At 34.4% G+C, this 15,921-nt stretch overlaps 1 protein-coding gene across 3 annotated transcripts in view; it reads right to left on the minus strand.

Moving 5' to 3' along the window:
* SEMA3C (semaphorin 3C) overlaps nucleotides 1-15,921 on the minus strand; it is a 191,716-nt gene that overhangs the window by 61,364 nt on the left and 114,431 nt on the right. For all 3 annotated transcript variants that reach the window (XM_072653207.1, XM_072653208.1, XM_072653209.1), the window contains exons 7-10: nucleotides 9,149-9,268; nucleotides 5,032-5,174; nucleotides 3,217-3,331; nucleotides 1,828-1,897 (exon numbers count right to left, since the gene is read on the minus strand). In XM_072653207.1, coding sequence (XP_072509308.1) covers nucleotides 1,828-1,897; nucleotides 3,217-3,331; nucleotides 5,032-5,174; nucleotides 9,149-9,268 — 448 coding nt within the window. The remainder of the gene's footprint in view (nucleotides 1-1,827; nucleotides 1,898-3,216; nucleotides 3,332-5,031; nucleotides 5,175-9,148; nucleotides 9,269-15,921) is intronic.

A 15,921-nucleotide genomic window follows, 5' to 3' on the forward strand; every position in this document is an offset into this window, starting at 1 on the left:
CTACACTTACAACCATGTTGTTAGGAGAAGGATCTCAGATTTTTCCTGTCATGAACATTAATTATAATTGTATAAAATCATTTTCTTCCTGATTCTTTTATACAGTTTTCCAGTTAGTCATAGACAAAAAAGGGACATAGTTCAAAAAGGCATACTAAATCAGACAATACATCTTTGTAAGTTTTATTTCAGTTCTTGCCAAAAGAACATACTCTTTAGTCACACATACATATCAACTAAAACTAACAATTGTTATTCATCACTAATGTTTCTCTCCTGTTACATACCTAATTTGGGGCATAAAGGGGTGAAAATAATTGACTTTGATATAAAAAAATCTACATAAATAGTATGATCCCCAGCCTTAATCATCTAACATCCATCCTGGATTTTTTTTTTTATAAAAATAAATGTGTTGGTTGTTAGAAAAACAGAAACCTGGAAACATAAAATCTTTCCCTTAAATCTAAACCTGCCTTGACGATTTGGAACTCTTCTTTGTTTAGTTTATTGTGTCCTTGATACAAATCCAGTTTCCATTGTAAGAACAATAGTCTAAAAAAGTTTTTTTAAGAACATGTTAAATTCAGAATAAAATTTTAAAACCTTCCAATTCCCCATGCTATTTGTCTTTTATTCCTATTTTTTTCTGAATGAGATTCATGTACAGATTTATCTGCCTGCAGCTTAGATAGGGATCATTACAGCCACAGTTTTTTCTCAGTTGCTACTTTAAAAATAATAGTACAATCTAAGGTAGCCATGGCAGATGTTCTGGTCCTGCACAAAAGAAATAAGACATTATCTACTTGCTCAGATAATTGTTTACCACATTTTAAGAGGAATATTAAGAAACAAAAACAACTTGAGTACATCCAGACAAATGTGGTTAAAAAAAAAGTGTGGAGCTGAAAACTTATATGAGGAATGGGTTGAAGACAATGGATGGGGAACTTGGGAAAGATAAAAGTAAGCAGAAACCTCACAATATCTTCAAATACTGAAATGATTGTCATGTGGGAAAAGGTTTAAACCTGTTTGTAGCTTCAAAGATCAGGATTAAGACCAATGGATGTTAGAGAAAGCCAGATTTTCATGCAAATATAAGGAAGAAATTTACAGGAAGTACAGATGTACAACAACAAAATGAGCTCCCTCAAGAAGTCATTGGAGCTTTCCAAGAGGAGATTGGATGCCCACCTGTGAAGGATACTGCACAAAGCATTCTTCTCTGATTTTTAAGTATGTGCTAATGCATCACAAAGGTCAATCCCAACTCTGAGTTCTATAATCCTATACATTTGTGATAATAAAAAAAAAACTTTATATGTTTTAATTTAATTATAAGGTTCCTAGTATGGAAAACAAGTTAGAAGCACTTGAAAATGTCTTCTGAAGTCGAGCCTATATTATCTTGTTTACTATCAGTACTAACGGAAAGTTTAAAGGTTCAGTTTTGGATCAGTTTTGTAAGCATATTTGTCATCATTTTTCTTGACAAACAAGTCAAGTTATTGATCAATGAACAAAAGTAGATTTAATTTCAATTGGTAGATTTTGTCATTTAATTTTTGCTCAAGAAATCATATTTTTCCTCCTTCTGTCAAGATAACATTCTACCAATATAAGGCAAGATTTTTTTTTTAAGTTTAGTCTAGCTGAAACATATTTGCCAATCAATCTGTTGAAAGTAATATGAATAGGTATATTCCAATTGTTAAGGAAAATTAAATTACACATAGAAGAGTTCATTCAATGCTGTTAACTCTATATAATTTAAGACAACTTAAGAACAGAAATTATACTTTTTTTAAAACAGATCATTACCTTGATGTTGTAAAAATACCATACACAAGTGTTGTCCGAGGATTATCTGTTTCTAGCAGAAACACATCCTCTACAAAAGAAAAATTACAGTTATTTGAAAATCTCAAATCCAATATTATCACTATACTATAATTACTTGTAGAATTTATTAAATGTGTAGGTTAAACCTTGAGTAAACGTTTTATAACACTGAAATTACACATAAAGCATGCATGAAGCATGTTTTATTATAAAGAATTATATTCAGGACAGCGTATATTCAGAAATCACTATCAAAAAATTACTGGTTTTGTCAGTCACAGGAACATAACTGCCTATTTCTCAAAGATTCAATGTATCAACATTTGCCCTTTTGACTTTGGTGCCATTTTCTTGGAGTGTTACCCCCTCAAAACTTGAAGACTGACTGTATTTTCAAAAACTCCTGTCATGACTCATCTCCAGCACAAAAAGAACTACATGTTTTTGAAGAACTTGTTGTGATCCATATTGTTTTTATCCCTTGACTAGCTCAAATTTTACAGGGTTCGTTGGAAATGTTCCCTGACAAGTCAACCTTTGTCCAGGCAAATGATATCAGTGATGTAGGGAACTCCCAGTGAGGAAAATCCCACTAGACAATTCAAGTTTAATGTGTCTAAAATGGAATTCTTCATTTCTCCACTGAACTTTGTAGAAGGTTCTCCATTTTGTTAATTATTCTCCAAGTCATCCATGCCTGGTAAATTTAAAGCAATCTTTTATTCATCAAAGAGAGTCAATTAATCACTAGTTCCTAACAATTCCCTTCTGTAATACACTTCCATCCCCTCTCTAATCTTCCCACTGCCACTCCTTTAGTTTGGATTCTCATTGTCTGATGACTCCCAACAATCTCTGCACCTTTGTCTTTTCTCTTTCCAATTCATCCCACAAAGCATAGACCAATTAGTCTTTCTGGTACAAACATAGCTTCCATTCATACTTGGAATTTCAGAATTAAAAGGGACCTCAGAGATCAGCTAGTCCAATAGATATCTGAACAGGAACTAACTGTTCACAGGTCATCTATCTTCAGGCAAAAATATTTCATGTGTGGTTTGAGTATGTGTATGTATATGTGGAAAGATACAGACATATATATGTGTATGTACACATATATGTGTGTGTATGTATACACAAATTAAATTAGTTTATAAGGGAAAGTTGACATTACTTAGCCAGAAACTAGAGTTTATGAACTTTTAATAAATCATACATATCATAAGATGGTAATCTAAATTGGCAAATTAGAACAATTCCCTTATTAGTATCAACTTTCATATGGAATACAAAATTTTCTAACTGTTTTAAGTTAGAATTCTTAAAAATTGCCTCTTAAAACCAAATCTCAGACCAACATCAACATACCTAGTTCATCAAAATAAGTTTCAGTGCCATCTTCATCCATCACTGAGCATACTAATCTAGCCTTTAAGAAAGTGGTCCACTTGTTAACAAGGCTACGCTGTCCACCAGTGTCATTCTGAAAAGAAGGGCATTGACAAATCACATCAGATTTAAATATAACAGTAAAGAATAGACATGACATAACTTTGGACACTCTAATTATAAACATCCTACAATATTATGAGGTGATATTTAATATTTGCATTTTAAAAACTGATCATTTCCTGATAGATAAATGAGACAAGATTTTAAAAAGTATATTTTAAATAAAGCAGTGCTACATGTACTTGTCATTATTGAGGAATGTCATATTAATATAAATAATTTTCTAGGTAAAGTATATTGCCCAGTTTAATAAAACTAGCCATTTCATTTTTAAAATATTAATGGCTGATACCATTCTAAAAATGAGTTCATGCTTCCATACAGATTGAATATTACATAACCTTTTCTTGATGACTCAGGGCATCATTATGATCATCAATTATTGCAATCAGCCAAAATGTAATAATTCCCTTGAGGACTACTGAACTATTTTGCACTATATATCATGGCTCCAGAGATCTGTGCTACATAGTTCTCCCTCCTGCTCAGAATGTGCTAACTGCTTCTAATCTTTTACTTTATACTACTCGTGATGATCTGTGTACTGTCCAAAGCACAGGATTATGCACTTCTTCTCATGCAGATTGGAATGGATCTTATAGAATCCCTTCTCCTCTTTACTCAGAAATCCCTTTTATTTCCTTTATGCTTTGCTTCTTTGTTTCATATGATTAATTAAATTGGAGCAAAGTTTGATCTGTTAGATAAGTAGGGCATTGACTTGCCTCAGAGAACACATGGTTTTCCGATACAATAAAAAATGTAGAATACTCATTTGCATATTATTCAATTCATTTGAACAAAGTTCAAACTAGGGCAGCATGTTTAGTGGAAAGAGTATCTGAGTTTTAAATCTGATCATCCTTCCATCAAAGCCTCACAGAAATGTAAACTCTTCCACAAATACATCACTGATTTCTCAACAGCAGGTAAAATCTTATTCCTCTGAAATATCACAGATCACAGAAACTTTGTTCCTTCTAGTCAATTTTCAAATACTACCTGGTGCTAAGAATTATCTGTGCATATATCTAATTTCTACATGGCTATACTTTCTATGGCATCAGGAACTATATTTTATTCATTAAGTTCCCCATAGCTCCTAGTCCTCTACAATGAAATTCTTATTGAATTCTAGCTATATTTGTAAATGCTCAATAAACATATACTGGATTGAACATTAAATATAATTGTATAAATCTCTTAAAAATCTCTATTAGATGTCCTCTAATCATCAGTTATATGAATGTATTTAGTTATCCTACATCAAGCTTTGTACTTAACTACAGAAATTATTATTTCTGTATTTTGAAAATGCTCTGTGATTGTCACTTATCTACATGGATTTTCCTCACCATCAGGCTTAACTTGTGAGACTTAACTGTATTTACTGGGATTTTTTTTGCACATGCACTTGTGCTACATGTGTAGGCATTTTTATGACATGGAAAAATGAATAATTCATATAAAATATTGGTTATTTTTGGACAAACATCATTAAATGTTTGCTCTGCTTCCCCAATGAATATGTATTCAAGCTGTGTCTAAATAAAATTTACAATTCCATTGTTTTATTTAAAATATAGCACAATAAGCAGGAGCAACCAAACAAGTTGGAAAAGAAATATCATTTATCCAATTAAAATAGGTAATACCCAAAAATATACTCACAGGACATATTCTAGCAATCATGGAATGAATCTGCTTGGTAGTACCACTGTTGTCAGTTAGTTTTTCTTTGAAAAAAAAGTATACTTTTGCATCATTGGGATCAGTACCATCTGGGATAACATGTGCATCTACAAACATAGGTTCTAGAAAAAAAACAAATAAAGATGACAATTAAGAATATTTATATATGTATCACTAATTCACTTGCAAATGTGTGATATATTATTCCATTTAATTAAGCATATATTAACTTCTATTATCTGCAAGGCATTATGCTAAGTGATAGTGATACAAAAATCAAAACAAACAGTTGCAGAAAAAGCTAGCCAGTGAAACTGACTAGAATGCAGAATGTGCTGAGGGGGAAGGGGAAAAGAAATTTACATTATAACTTTATTATATATTTAAACAGAATAACAAGTTGGACATAACAAATTTGTAGTTTCTTGGGCAATCATCTTATTATATACTATGTTATGAAAATGCTTGTTTAATTCCATCAATTAAAAAGAAAATGAATATTTTTTTTTAAAGAGAGAGTATGCAATTTTCAGAAAAGTAGTAATAATATAATAATAAATTCTACCTGGCATTATAGTTATTTGTGCACATGCTTAATCTCTATCAGGCTGTACATTCCAGAGTATCGGGGATATAAAATAAATAAAATATTACTTTATTCTGTGAATTCCCCACAGCTCCTAGTCCTGCACAATAAGACACTTAATAATAATAATAGCTTTTATTTCTGCCATTTAAGATTTTTCAAAGTGCTTTACAAATACTATCTCATTTTATCCTTACAAGGATTCTGATAAGGAGATGCTATTATTACTTCACTTTAGAAATGAGGAAACTGAGGCAGAGAGAAGTTCAATGACTGACTAAGGATTGGACCCTAAATGACCAAGACCTTAAATGCTACTCTGAGGAGCTGCTATTTTCTCTTAGAAATAATTGGGACCCAATTGAGGTTTAGACATGATCGGATTCCTGCCTTAGATAAAATTATTCTGGCAACCACATGAAAGACAGATTAGTGAAAAAAGAGACCAAATTAGAAGGCTCTTATGATAATCTAGACAAGAGGTAAAGAGAGGCTGAGTTAGATTACAGCCAAGTGTGTGGGAAAAAAAGGGGACAGATGTGACAGATGTTTTCAGGGTAGAATGAGTAAGACTTGGGAGAGAACTGGATTGATCCTATGAGGGAGAGAGAGGAGTTAAGGATTACTCCAGGTTTATGAGATGGGGTTACTAGGAAGATGGCCACCCCTCAGCAAAAACAGGGAAATTAATCAGTGGCAGCTAGGTGGCACAGTGGATCAAGTGAGTGCTGGACTTGGAATCAGGAAAACCTCAGTTTGAATCTGTCCTCAGACACCAGCTGGGAGACCCAGGGCAAGTCACTTAAGCCCCTTTCAATCTCACCTTCCTCTGTACAAGAAGGATAATAATAGTACCTGCTTTGCAGGGTTGTTGTAAGGATCAGATGAGATATCTCATATCTTAGAGACTTTGTAAGCCTTAAAATGCTATATAAATACTAGCTATTATTGAGTTTCGAGTACCATTTATCATAAATTCTATGATGGAGGATTTAGAATTTATCATATATGATAAACCTCCCAATGATTTTTTTTTATAAATGGTTACCATATCTTCATTGGAAATGGATAACTACCTAAAATATCAGGGAAGCCCTTACTAGAGTTTTCTTAGAGTAATATATAAAGGAAAGCCATTATTGAAAAAAAGAAATTTTTCCCTCCTTAAGTCTGGAGTATGAGAAAGAACACTGAATGCTGGGGTAGAAGGCCAGTACCTGTTAACATAATCTGCTAAGGCCTTGCTTGAACATTCACTTGCTATTCAAATGTGTGTAAGTGCTTCTCCAAACACCAGTTTCCTCATTTATAAAATTTATAAAATAAAATTATTTCTTTATATATAAATTTATGAAAATGTCCCAATTTACTTCCAAGGATTTTTGTGAAGAGAGTTGCTGTTTAAATTTAAAATGTAAAAATGTGTAATGCTTTCTTCCTCTTCTTCAACTATTACTACTCAGACCATCATTATTATTAGCATTAACAAGCTGGGAAGGACAGAAACAGTCTTATTAAGGGGATTGATTTTTGCTAAATGTTTTTTCCTAGTTATTACTCTCTATGGGAAAGTAGAACTAAATGGCATTTTTTTTTCACATTCCACTGTGTCTGATAAAAATGGGCCAACATTTTTTCTTTCCAATAGTTCCATTGTCTGTAACAGTTACAAACATGTTGTGAAGAAGGGAAACTTTTATGAAAATAATCTTATATAACTTGGTGGAGGAAAACATTTTACTTTTACAGCAGAGATCTCAGGAACACAGGGCAGACCAGGGTTTGTTAGCAGACCTGATTTTAGACCTGGCTTCATCCCTAAGTAAGGGCATGACTTAGTTTTCCTTATCGTTTTTGTTTTTTAATTTCTAATAAGGAGCCCTTGATTGTGGTATTATAGAATCACTGAGATCTGTTCCAGCTCTAAGTCGTTACATTCCCAGTCTTTGTATATTTTCCCCTTCCTTGGAATGTGTGCACATGTATGTTTGCATATATATGTGTAAATATGCCCACATATATGTGTGAGTCTTTATGTGCTCAGTGCGTGTATGCATAGATATATATATATGTAATGCTTAAAAAGTTTTGATGAGAAAGGCATGTATGTATGTACATACGTATGTTTATATATTATAGTTGTCAAACATATGGGCCAAATGCAGCCCACAACTCCTGAGTGTGGTCTGCCTGAACTAAATAAAAAAGAGCTCCTATCTGATTTTAATATATAATATTATATAATACATATATAATAATGCATCTTTAATATAGAATATATAAATCTACATATGCATTCACATACTATATAGGCACACATGTGTGCATGCACATATAAATATAAAAACATGGTTTTCTAAGTTAATATGTGACCCATAGAGATCTTTATGTATGCTTCTATGGCCCTTGTTTCTATTGGTGAGTTTGCTACCACTGCCTTAGCAGACTGCTTTAAGTTTTGTCCACACACATTGAAATTCAATGAAGCAGAATAAGGAGGTGAAAGTTGAAGAACTAAAAAAAAAAAAAGCTACATTAAAATACAGCATACTGAATGAAGGGGAAGAATTTAAAAAAAAAAATTATGATGCCATTTAAAGACATAGAGGGTCTCCTTATTCTCAGACCATAATCAACTTCAGAAGTCTCAGCTTCCAGATGTATGAGAAGAATAATTTCAAAAAATAAATGCACAATCAGTGCTTTCTTGCACTGGAATATAAGTGCAATTGGATGCTTTGCTAGGGTGATTCATGATCATCTGGGAAGTGTTAAAAAGATTACCACATCGAGCAGCAGCAAGGCATTTTCCTCAAGGCACAGTGACAAGGATCTCCCTCATTTGTTCCCCCCACCCCTTCTTCTTAAGCAAAAGGCCAAAGTGACAGAGTAAGAGCAGACGAAGAACTCTTATGATAAACATTTTTCTGGGACCTCAGTAGATGAATTTCTGTGAATGTATTCCTGTTCATCTCTGATAAAAGTAAGTATATAGTGTAGAAAGGCATAGTAACTCTGGCTTATTTTTAAGCCATCAAAGTACATATAAATTAGAATGTAATTCAGTGATTCTAAGGCTTATAAGCTTATTGTATAATTTAACTAAATATAATGAATAATTGCTTTCAAAAGAGATTTTGTTTATTGTTGACTTAGATGCCGAGGTGACATAAACTGATGTGTGTGCTTGTGCATGTATAACATATGCACATATGTTTTATATATATATATATATATATATATATACACATATATTCTGTGACAACTGCTTTATGATGAAGATGGTAAAATGTTACAGAAGTCAGGGATTATTTAAACTATTCACTTTAGCCAAATATTTAGAATCAACTCTGTAAGAGTCTTCATCAATCACACCAGGAGTACATTATCTGGGACATGTTATTTTCTTGACATTTCCCCTCAGTTTCCTTTCTGAAAATTTCAGAAATAACAACAAAAAAAAGATTGGTATGTGAGAATCAAAAGCATCCATTAAAATGACTGTCTTACCACTTAGCCATTTAGAATTGTGTTGATCTGTTCTGACTGCATTCCTTTTGGTCAAACTCCGAAAAATAGCAGCATCTGTACCCATGAAATCGATGTACATTCCTGAGAAGAGTTCTTCATCTATAACAGAGGGGGAGAGCAAAGAGAAATTCGGAACATAGGTTTATTTATCTTTTAAAGCTCTGTTTTTAGAGTCATAAATGAACTTACCTGTCTATTACCATAAGGCCACATATGGTACCCAGCACATGTATTTTCTCTTGAGATCCCATTATTCAAATTTTTCAAAATTCAAGTTAAATAAAAGTCAAGCACTGTGTTCCTGAACAAGTCCACTTCTGCCAAATAAAGACATAGAAGGACACATATACACGCATTTCAATGTACAGATATGTGAGAAGGCTTCTGCCAGAATTTAATACTGCTAAATCCCAATGCACGTGCTATAGATATTTTGACAAAGGTAAATAATTCCAAATAACTAACATGATGGATTAGTGAATTCCCTTCCCCAAGTAAATAGAAACACATGTACACGTATGCACACACACACACACACACACACACACACACACACACTGAATTTGAAGATCAAAAACTGATATTATAATTCCATTTTGCCCTTAATTAGCAGGCAATTGACTCCTGACCTCAAGCTCTTGATCTATGCAGTCTTTGACACTGTTGATCGCTCTTTTCCTCTTGGATATTCTCTTCTTTCTAGCTTTTGAAGATACCACTGTCCCCTGGTTTTCCTTCTACCTCTCTGATCATTCCTCCTCTGTCTCCTTTGTTAGATACTCCTCAAAATCATGGTTTTGTCCTGGGCCCTCTTTAATTCTTCTATGCTACTTGGCGATCCCATCCATTCCCATGGATTTAATTACCATCTTTATGCAGATGATTCTCAAATTTGCCTTTCCTGCTCCAATTTCTCTGCAGACCTCCAATCTCACAGTTATCATTTTCTTTGACATCTTGATCTGGATATCTAGTAGACATCTTAAACTCACTATGTCCAAAACTAGACATATTATCTTTCCCCCCTAAACCATACTCCTAACTTCCCTGTTACTATAGAGGGCAACACCATCCTTCCAGTCCCTCAGGCTCCCAGTCTAGGAGTCATCCCAGATTCCTCACTATCTCTCATTCCGCATATCTAAGCTGTTGCTAAGACCTGTTGATTTCTCCTTTGCAACATCTCTTGAACATGCCCCTTTTCTTCCTAACGCTGCCATCACCACTCTAGTGTTGGTGCTCACCTCATCCTGGTAGACCTGCCTGCTACTCTAATGTGTCCTTCATTCAAGTAATTCCCTAAAATGCACATCAAATTATGTCACCTCCTCCCCACACGTAAACTTCATGGCCTTTCTATTGCCTTCAAGAACAAATATACAATGCTTCCTTTGGCATTTAAAAGCCCTTCATAACCTAGCTGCTTCCTACCTTTCCATACATCTTACATCTTACTCACTAACACATACTCTTCCATTCAGTGATACTGGGCTCCTGGCTGTTCCATGAGCAAAACACTCTGTCTGCACTCTGGGCATTCTCTCTGGCAGTCCTCCATGCCAGGAACATTCTCCCTTCTCTGCTTCAAATACTGACCTACCTGACTTCCTTTAAGTCTCAGCTAATCCCATCTTCTGTAAGAAGCATTCTGTAACCCCTCTTATTTTCAGTGCTTCCCCTCTTAAAAAAAATCCTACTTATTCTGTATTTAGATTGTTTTGTAAATATTGATTTCCATATTGTCTTTTCCATTACATCGTAAGCTCCTTGAGGGAAGGATCATCTTTTGCATTTATTTATATTCCTAGTGCTTCACATAGTGTCTGGTATACAATAGGTGTTTAACAAATGTTTATTAATTGATTAATTGAATAGATAGTCTCTGTCAAGTCAAATGGTCTTTTTTCAGTCCACATTATTCTTGATCTTTCTGCAGCATGTGACGATATTGACCACCTCTTTATTTTGAATATTCCTTCTTCCATGATCTCTCTTGATTTTCTTCCTGTCTCATCATTCTTTCTTAGTCTTTTTTGCTGAATCACTATCCTAGTCCTACACCCAAATCATGGATATCCCCTAAACCTTGGCCCTCCTTTTGTTATTTTTTTTCTCCATCTTCTTCTCCTCCTTTTCTCCCCCTATACTTTGCTTCTTGGTGATCTCAGGTACTATGAACTTTTCATCCTTCATCTCTTTGCAGATGATTCCCAGATCTACACAGCTAACTCTAGTCTTACTCATGAGCTCCACATCCACATCGCTAACTTACCCTTGGACATCTCCAACTCTATATCCTAAAGACATTGCCAACTCAGCATTTCCAACAAAGAAATTCATCACCTTCCCCCTCTGGAAGTCCAATTTTTCAAACTTCCCTGTTTATATAGGAAATATAATAACCATTTACCCAGTTGATAAGGTTCACAACCTTGGTATCACCTTTCTTAGACTTTTTGGATGTCCCTCAGCTTCTCCCACCTCCATGCCTTTGCAATAGATGTCACCCATGCTCACAATATATTCAATCCTCATATCAACTTCAAACAATCTTTTCTCTAATCTCAGTTTAAGTACCACCTTTGACAGGAAGCCTTTCCAGATGGCCCTGATTACAAGCACCCACTTCTCCCAAATTAACTTGTATTTGTTTTATACATTCTTCTATATGTATACAATCTCTCCTAAACACTGTAAACTCCTTGAGGGCATGAACTATTTAACTTTTTCTTTGTCTATTACTTAGCCCAATGCCTGGCAAAAGGATAGGTGCAGAGTAATTGTATCTTTTTTTTTTTAATTGATTGATCTTCAACCCTTCCCTCTCCCTCATCTTCTGTATCAATCTCCACAACATCTCTTGTGTATATCCCCTAGTTCAGGTCCATATTACCTTTCCCCTGCGCCTCTTAATTTATCCTCCTGCATCAGGTCTCTGCCCTCCCCTATCCATCCACTATCAGGCTTCTAAACTGATATTCCCAAAGTACAGGTCTATCATACCCAAATCCCCTGCCTGATCATCAAATTTCAGTAGTTTCCTGTTGCCTCTATGACTAAATACTTCTGTGTGCCATCTAATACACTTCACTAATTCAATACTACTTTTTCTGGCTTATTATACATTATTCCCCTTCACAGATGTTAGCCCAGTGGTATCAAATTCAAGTAGAAATGGTCACTGCACATATAAAGATGCTTGTGGGATGCACAGTAACTTGGACAACCACATATTCACATTGTATTTTTATTTAGTTAGCTGAATATTTCTAAATTACATTTTAATGTGGTTCAGCAGCATTACCATGGACTCATGTTTGCCACCTCTGTGCTTGCCTTGTCCAAGATAGTCTGTTTGCTGTTCTCCATATATGTCATTCTACATCTCAAATCTATGGTTTTGTACAGGTTTTCCCTCACCGGAAAAAGATGAATAATTTTTTTCCCAACTAGATTAGAAATCTCTTCAAACTGCAGTTCAAATACAGACTTCTAGGTATTTGATTGATTCCTGTTAGTTGCTAGTATCTTCCGTGCCCAAATTATGGTGTATTTACTTTGTGTATACATCCTATTAACTAATCTATGTATGTGTTTTTTGGAACCAATAAGAACGTAATCTTGAGGGCAAGAGCTATTTTAATTTTGTTTTCATATTCCCTGTGATGAGTACAGTGCCTGGTATTTAATTGATGCTTGCTGACTCAATGAATGGACACATTAGGCACTGACATTTCATGACTTTTATCTAAGCGGAACAGACGTGTGGGGTGTGTGTGTGTGTGTGTGTGTGAAGTCATAGTCAAGGATGAAATTAAAAATTTAAATACATCTGGTTAATAAATCATAATGTATATATGTACACATTGTTGTACAAGTAAGGAATATTCATAAATATATGAATTATCTCATTCAGGATCCACAACAGCTCTGAGTTAAAAAGTACAAACATTTTTATCCCCACTTTACAGAGGTAGAAGGTAAGATTTAGAAATACTAAGTGATATGTCCAAGATGGAAGAAGCAGGACCAAGAGGTTCTGAATACTTGTCTAATATTCTTTTAATACCCAAAGAGTCAAACATGCCTCAGCTATGACTCCTGTTACTCACTGAACCAGATTAAAATGTAGCTGGGAAGTATTTAACAAATAAAAATGCCATAGAACACAGATAATGATAATATGTGCTATTCCAAGTTAAGTCCCATATGCATCCTTGTGTATGGTTTAATGGTGCCTTTTCTTTTTGGATTTACACTACTGTTTTATACCATAAGGTCTTTCACAAGTTAAAAAAAAAAAGAGGAAGAGATTTGTTTATTTAAAATAAGCAAGTTATTAACCCTCAGATGTCTCTACAGAAATCGGCAAATTTTAAAGCTTTATGAAAAGGTATTACTATCTAAGACTGACAGTGGTTCTTACAGAGTTTTAATACTTGCATTTTAAAATTCAATTTTGAATAGCAGCTAAAATTCCTCTAGGGCTTTTATGTTTACAAGGAACTTCCCTGACCATTCAGAAAGATTTTAAAAAATTAAATATAGAGAAAAAGGTAGTATAAAGACAGGAAAAAAGAAAAGTATGGAAAGAAGACCTTTTATAAGCAGTGATAGAAACAAGTACCTATACTTTCTATGTACTTCAACCTAGGAAATAAGCCCTTGTGTTAGGAACATACAGGAAAGGCATAGAAATTCTTCCCTTGAGGAACAAAAAAAATTCCACAGGTTAGCATAAATGCTATTCCCCGGGTACAAAACAGAAGCTAACAGCAATCTTTAAAAATCAAATTATCAAGGTTAGAGTCTGACTGAGCTGCCACACAGCTGTGTCCTTTGATGGATGTTCCAGAGTAAATCCCTTGGCAGCCCTCAGAATGTGGTCGTGTTGGCATGATCCATGTTGTCTGAGGCTTTCTCTAGGCTTTTCTAGTCAGTAATAAGAAAGAATGCAAGAGAGAATGGGGCCTGTGGAATGTTCCTGTTGTGTTACTTACCAGGTCATGAACTGGACCCCTACCAGTTCCTAAGCAGGTACGGCAGGCTTTGTGTCTCCTTGCCTCTCCTCCTAGTAGGGGTCCAAAGCATATGGGACTCCATTGTCAGGGGATAATCAAAATGAGTAGGAAAAAGTATTTGAACAATTTGGCTTCTTGAAAAAGACTATAAAAATATTTGTAGAGAAACACATACAAATGCATGTGTGTATTTATATGAAGCTGTTAAATTGTTATCCACTTATAATTAATTATTTCACGTTCTCGTGCTTGATTTCCTCTTAGGCATTCAGTACCTAATCCCTGCTGTCTCATACACTGACTACCACAGTTCTTAGAGCTCTCATGTTTGTATCAATTAAAAAAAAAGTGTGAAGGAATGCAATTTTGAATCCAAAGTACACCAGCTTATTAATTAACTCGGCCTTAAACAATCCACAATACTTACTTGTGTAATCAAGTATCAAATGTTTCTGTCAGCTTCACTTCCTTCCTTAAATTCACTCTAATTTATTATAGCAAGGTTGCCAGTCCTGCTGTGGCTGCTTTGCTCTAATGAAAGGCTTAACTGATGTATATCTACCTTAGTAAGAAGCATGCTTTGTAGGGTGAAAACAAAATTCTTTGCAGAGTTTCTTTGAAAGTCTCGTGTTTTCAAAGTTAAAAACTTTTGCTTTTTTGCACCAAGTGCTGTGTAACTATTCAGTTGGAGCTCCACAGACCAAAAAAACTCACTATGATTGATACGTTTTTAAAGTCATTTTATTCAGCAATTTAGTGATTTAGCAATGACTGATAATGGCCAGAGCTCAAGAAATTTACACAATGGAAAGGCAGATGTTGCAGCTATCTTGTAAAGTTGTCAAATATTCCAATTTTTTTTCTTCAGAAAGTGATAATGGTCCAAGGTAAGGCCAAAGTCTTTCTTACCCTTTTATAGTCATAGGAATTTTCTGAGCTTATCAAACTTAGTGGAGTGTGTATGTATGAAAATGACAATTACATAGTCTAATTGTCACAACATTTGAAGGAGTATTGTTCCCCAAATAAAAATGGTTGTGGATCATCAGAAGGCAAACTGGAAATAATGAATGCATACTCCAAGTTTCTCAGCATACTGACTTTTTAAAAAAAAATCTTCATTGTCACCCTCAAGAATTAAACTGTTATATAATTATAAACATTGCCACCAAAGATTAAATGTCTCTAAAAATTATGTAAAGACACATTTTAATCAACCTTTACCTTTCTTATCTGTAGGCTACATCTTGTCACATCCCATCATAACACATACTTCTGTGGTAAGCAATAACATTGATTCAACTAATGCTTAAAATTTTTTTGTACCAGCAATTGTGGCATTTTACCAACATTTTTTCAGTTATTCAGTAAAACAACGTTGTAGTACAAAAACGTAGGGGTAATGCAATATATTAGAAAAATACTGCATGAAGGTCAGGGGATTTGGTTCTAGATTCAGACCTGCCACCATCTGGGCAAATCAGTTAATTTGTATGCGCCTTAGTTTCCTCAATTATAAATGAGGATTTGGACTGTCTAATCTGTCATCAGATCTGATGAATTCTAAGGTGCTATGAAGTGGTGAAATTCTGTGTATGCAATGAATACCTCACAACATCAAAGCCTGAAAATCCTAAGTCAGTTATTATATTACATTTTGGCATGCTATTAAACTTGTGTCCTGATTTAGCCACTGTGAGTCCTGAATTCCTCCACTTGTAACCTTGATCC

The sequence above is a fragment of the Notamacropus eugenii genome, chromosome 3, assembly GCF_028372415.1.
Source record: "Notamacropus eugenii isolate mMacEug1 chromosome 3, mMacEug1.pri_v2, whole genome shotgun sequence".
Taxonomy (NCBI): Eukaryota; Metazoa; Chordata; class Mammalia; order Diprotodontia; family Macropodidae; genus Notamacropus; species Notamacropus eugenii.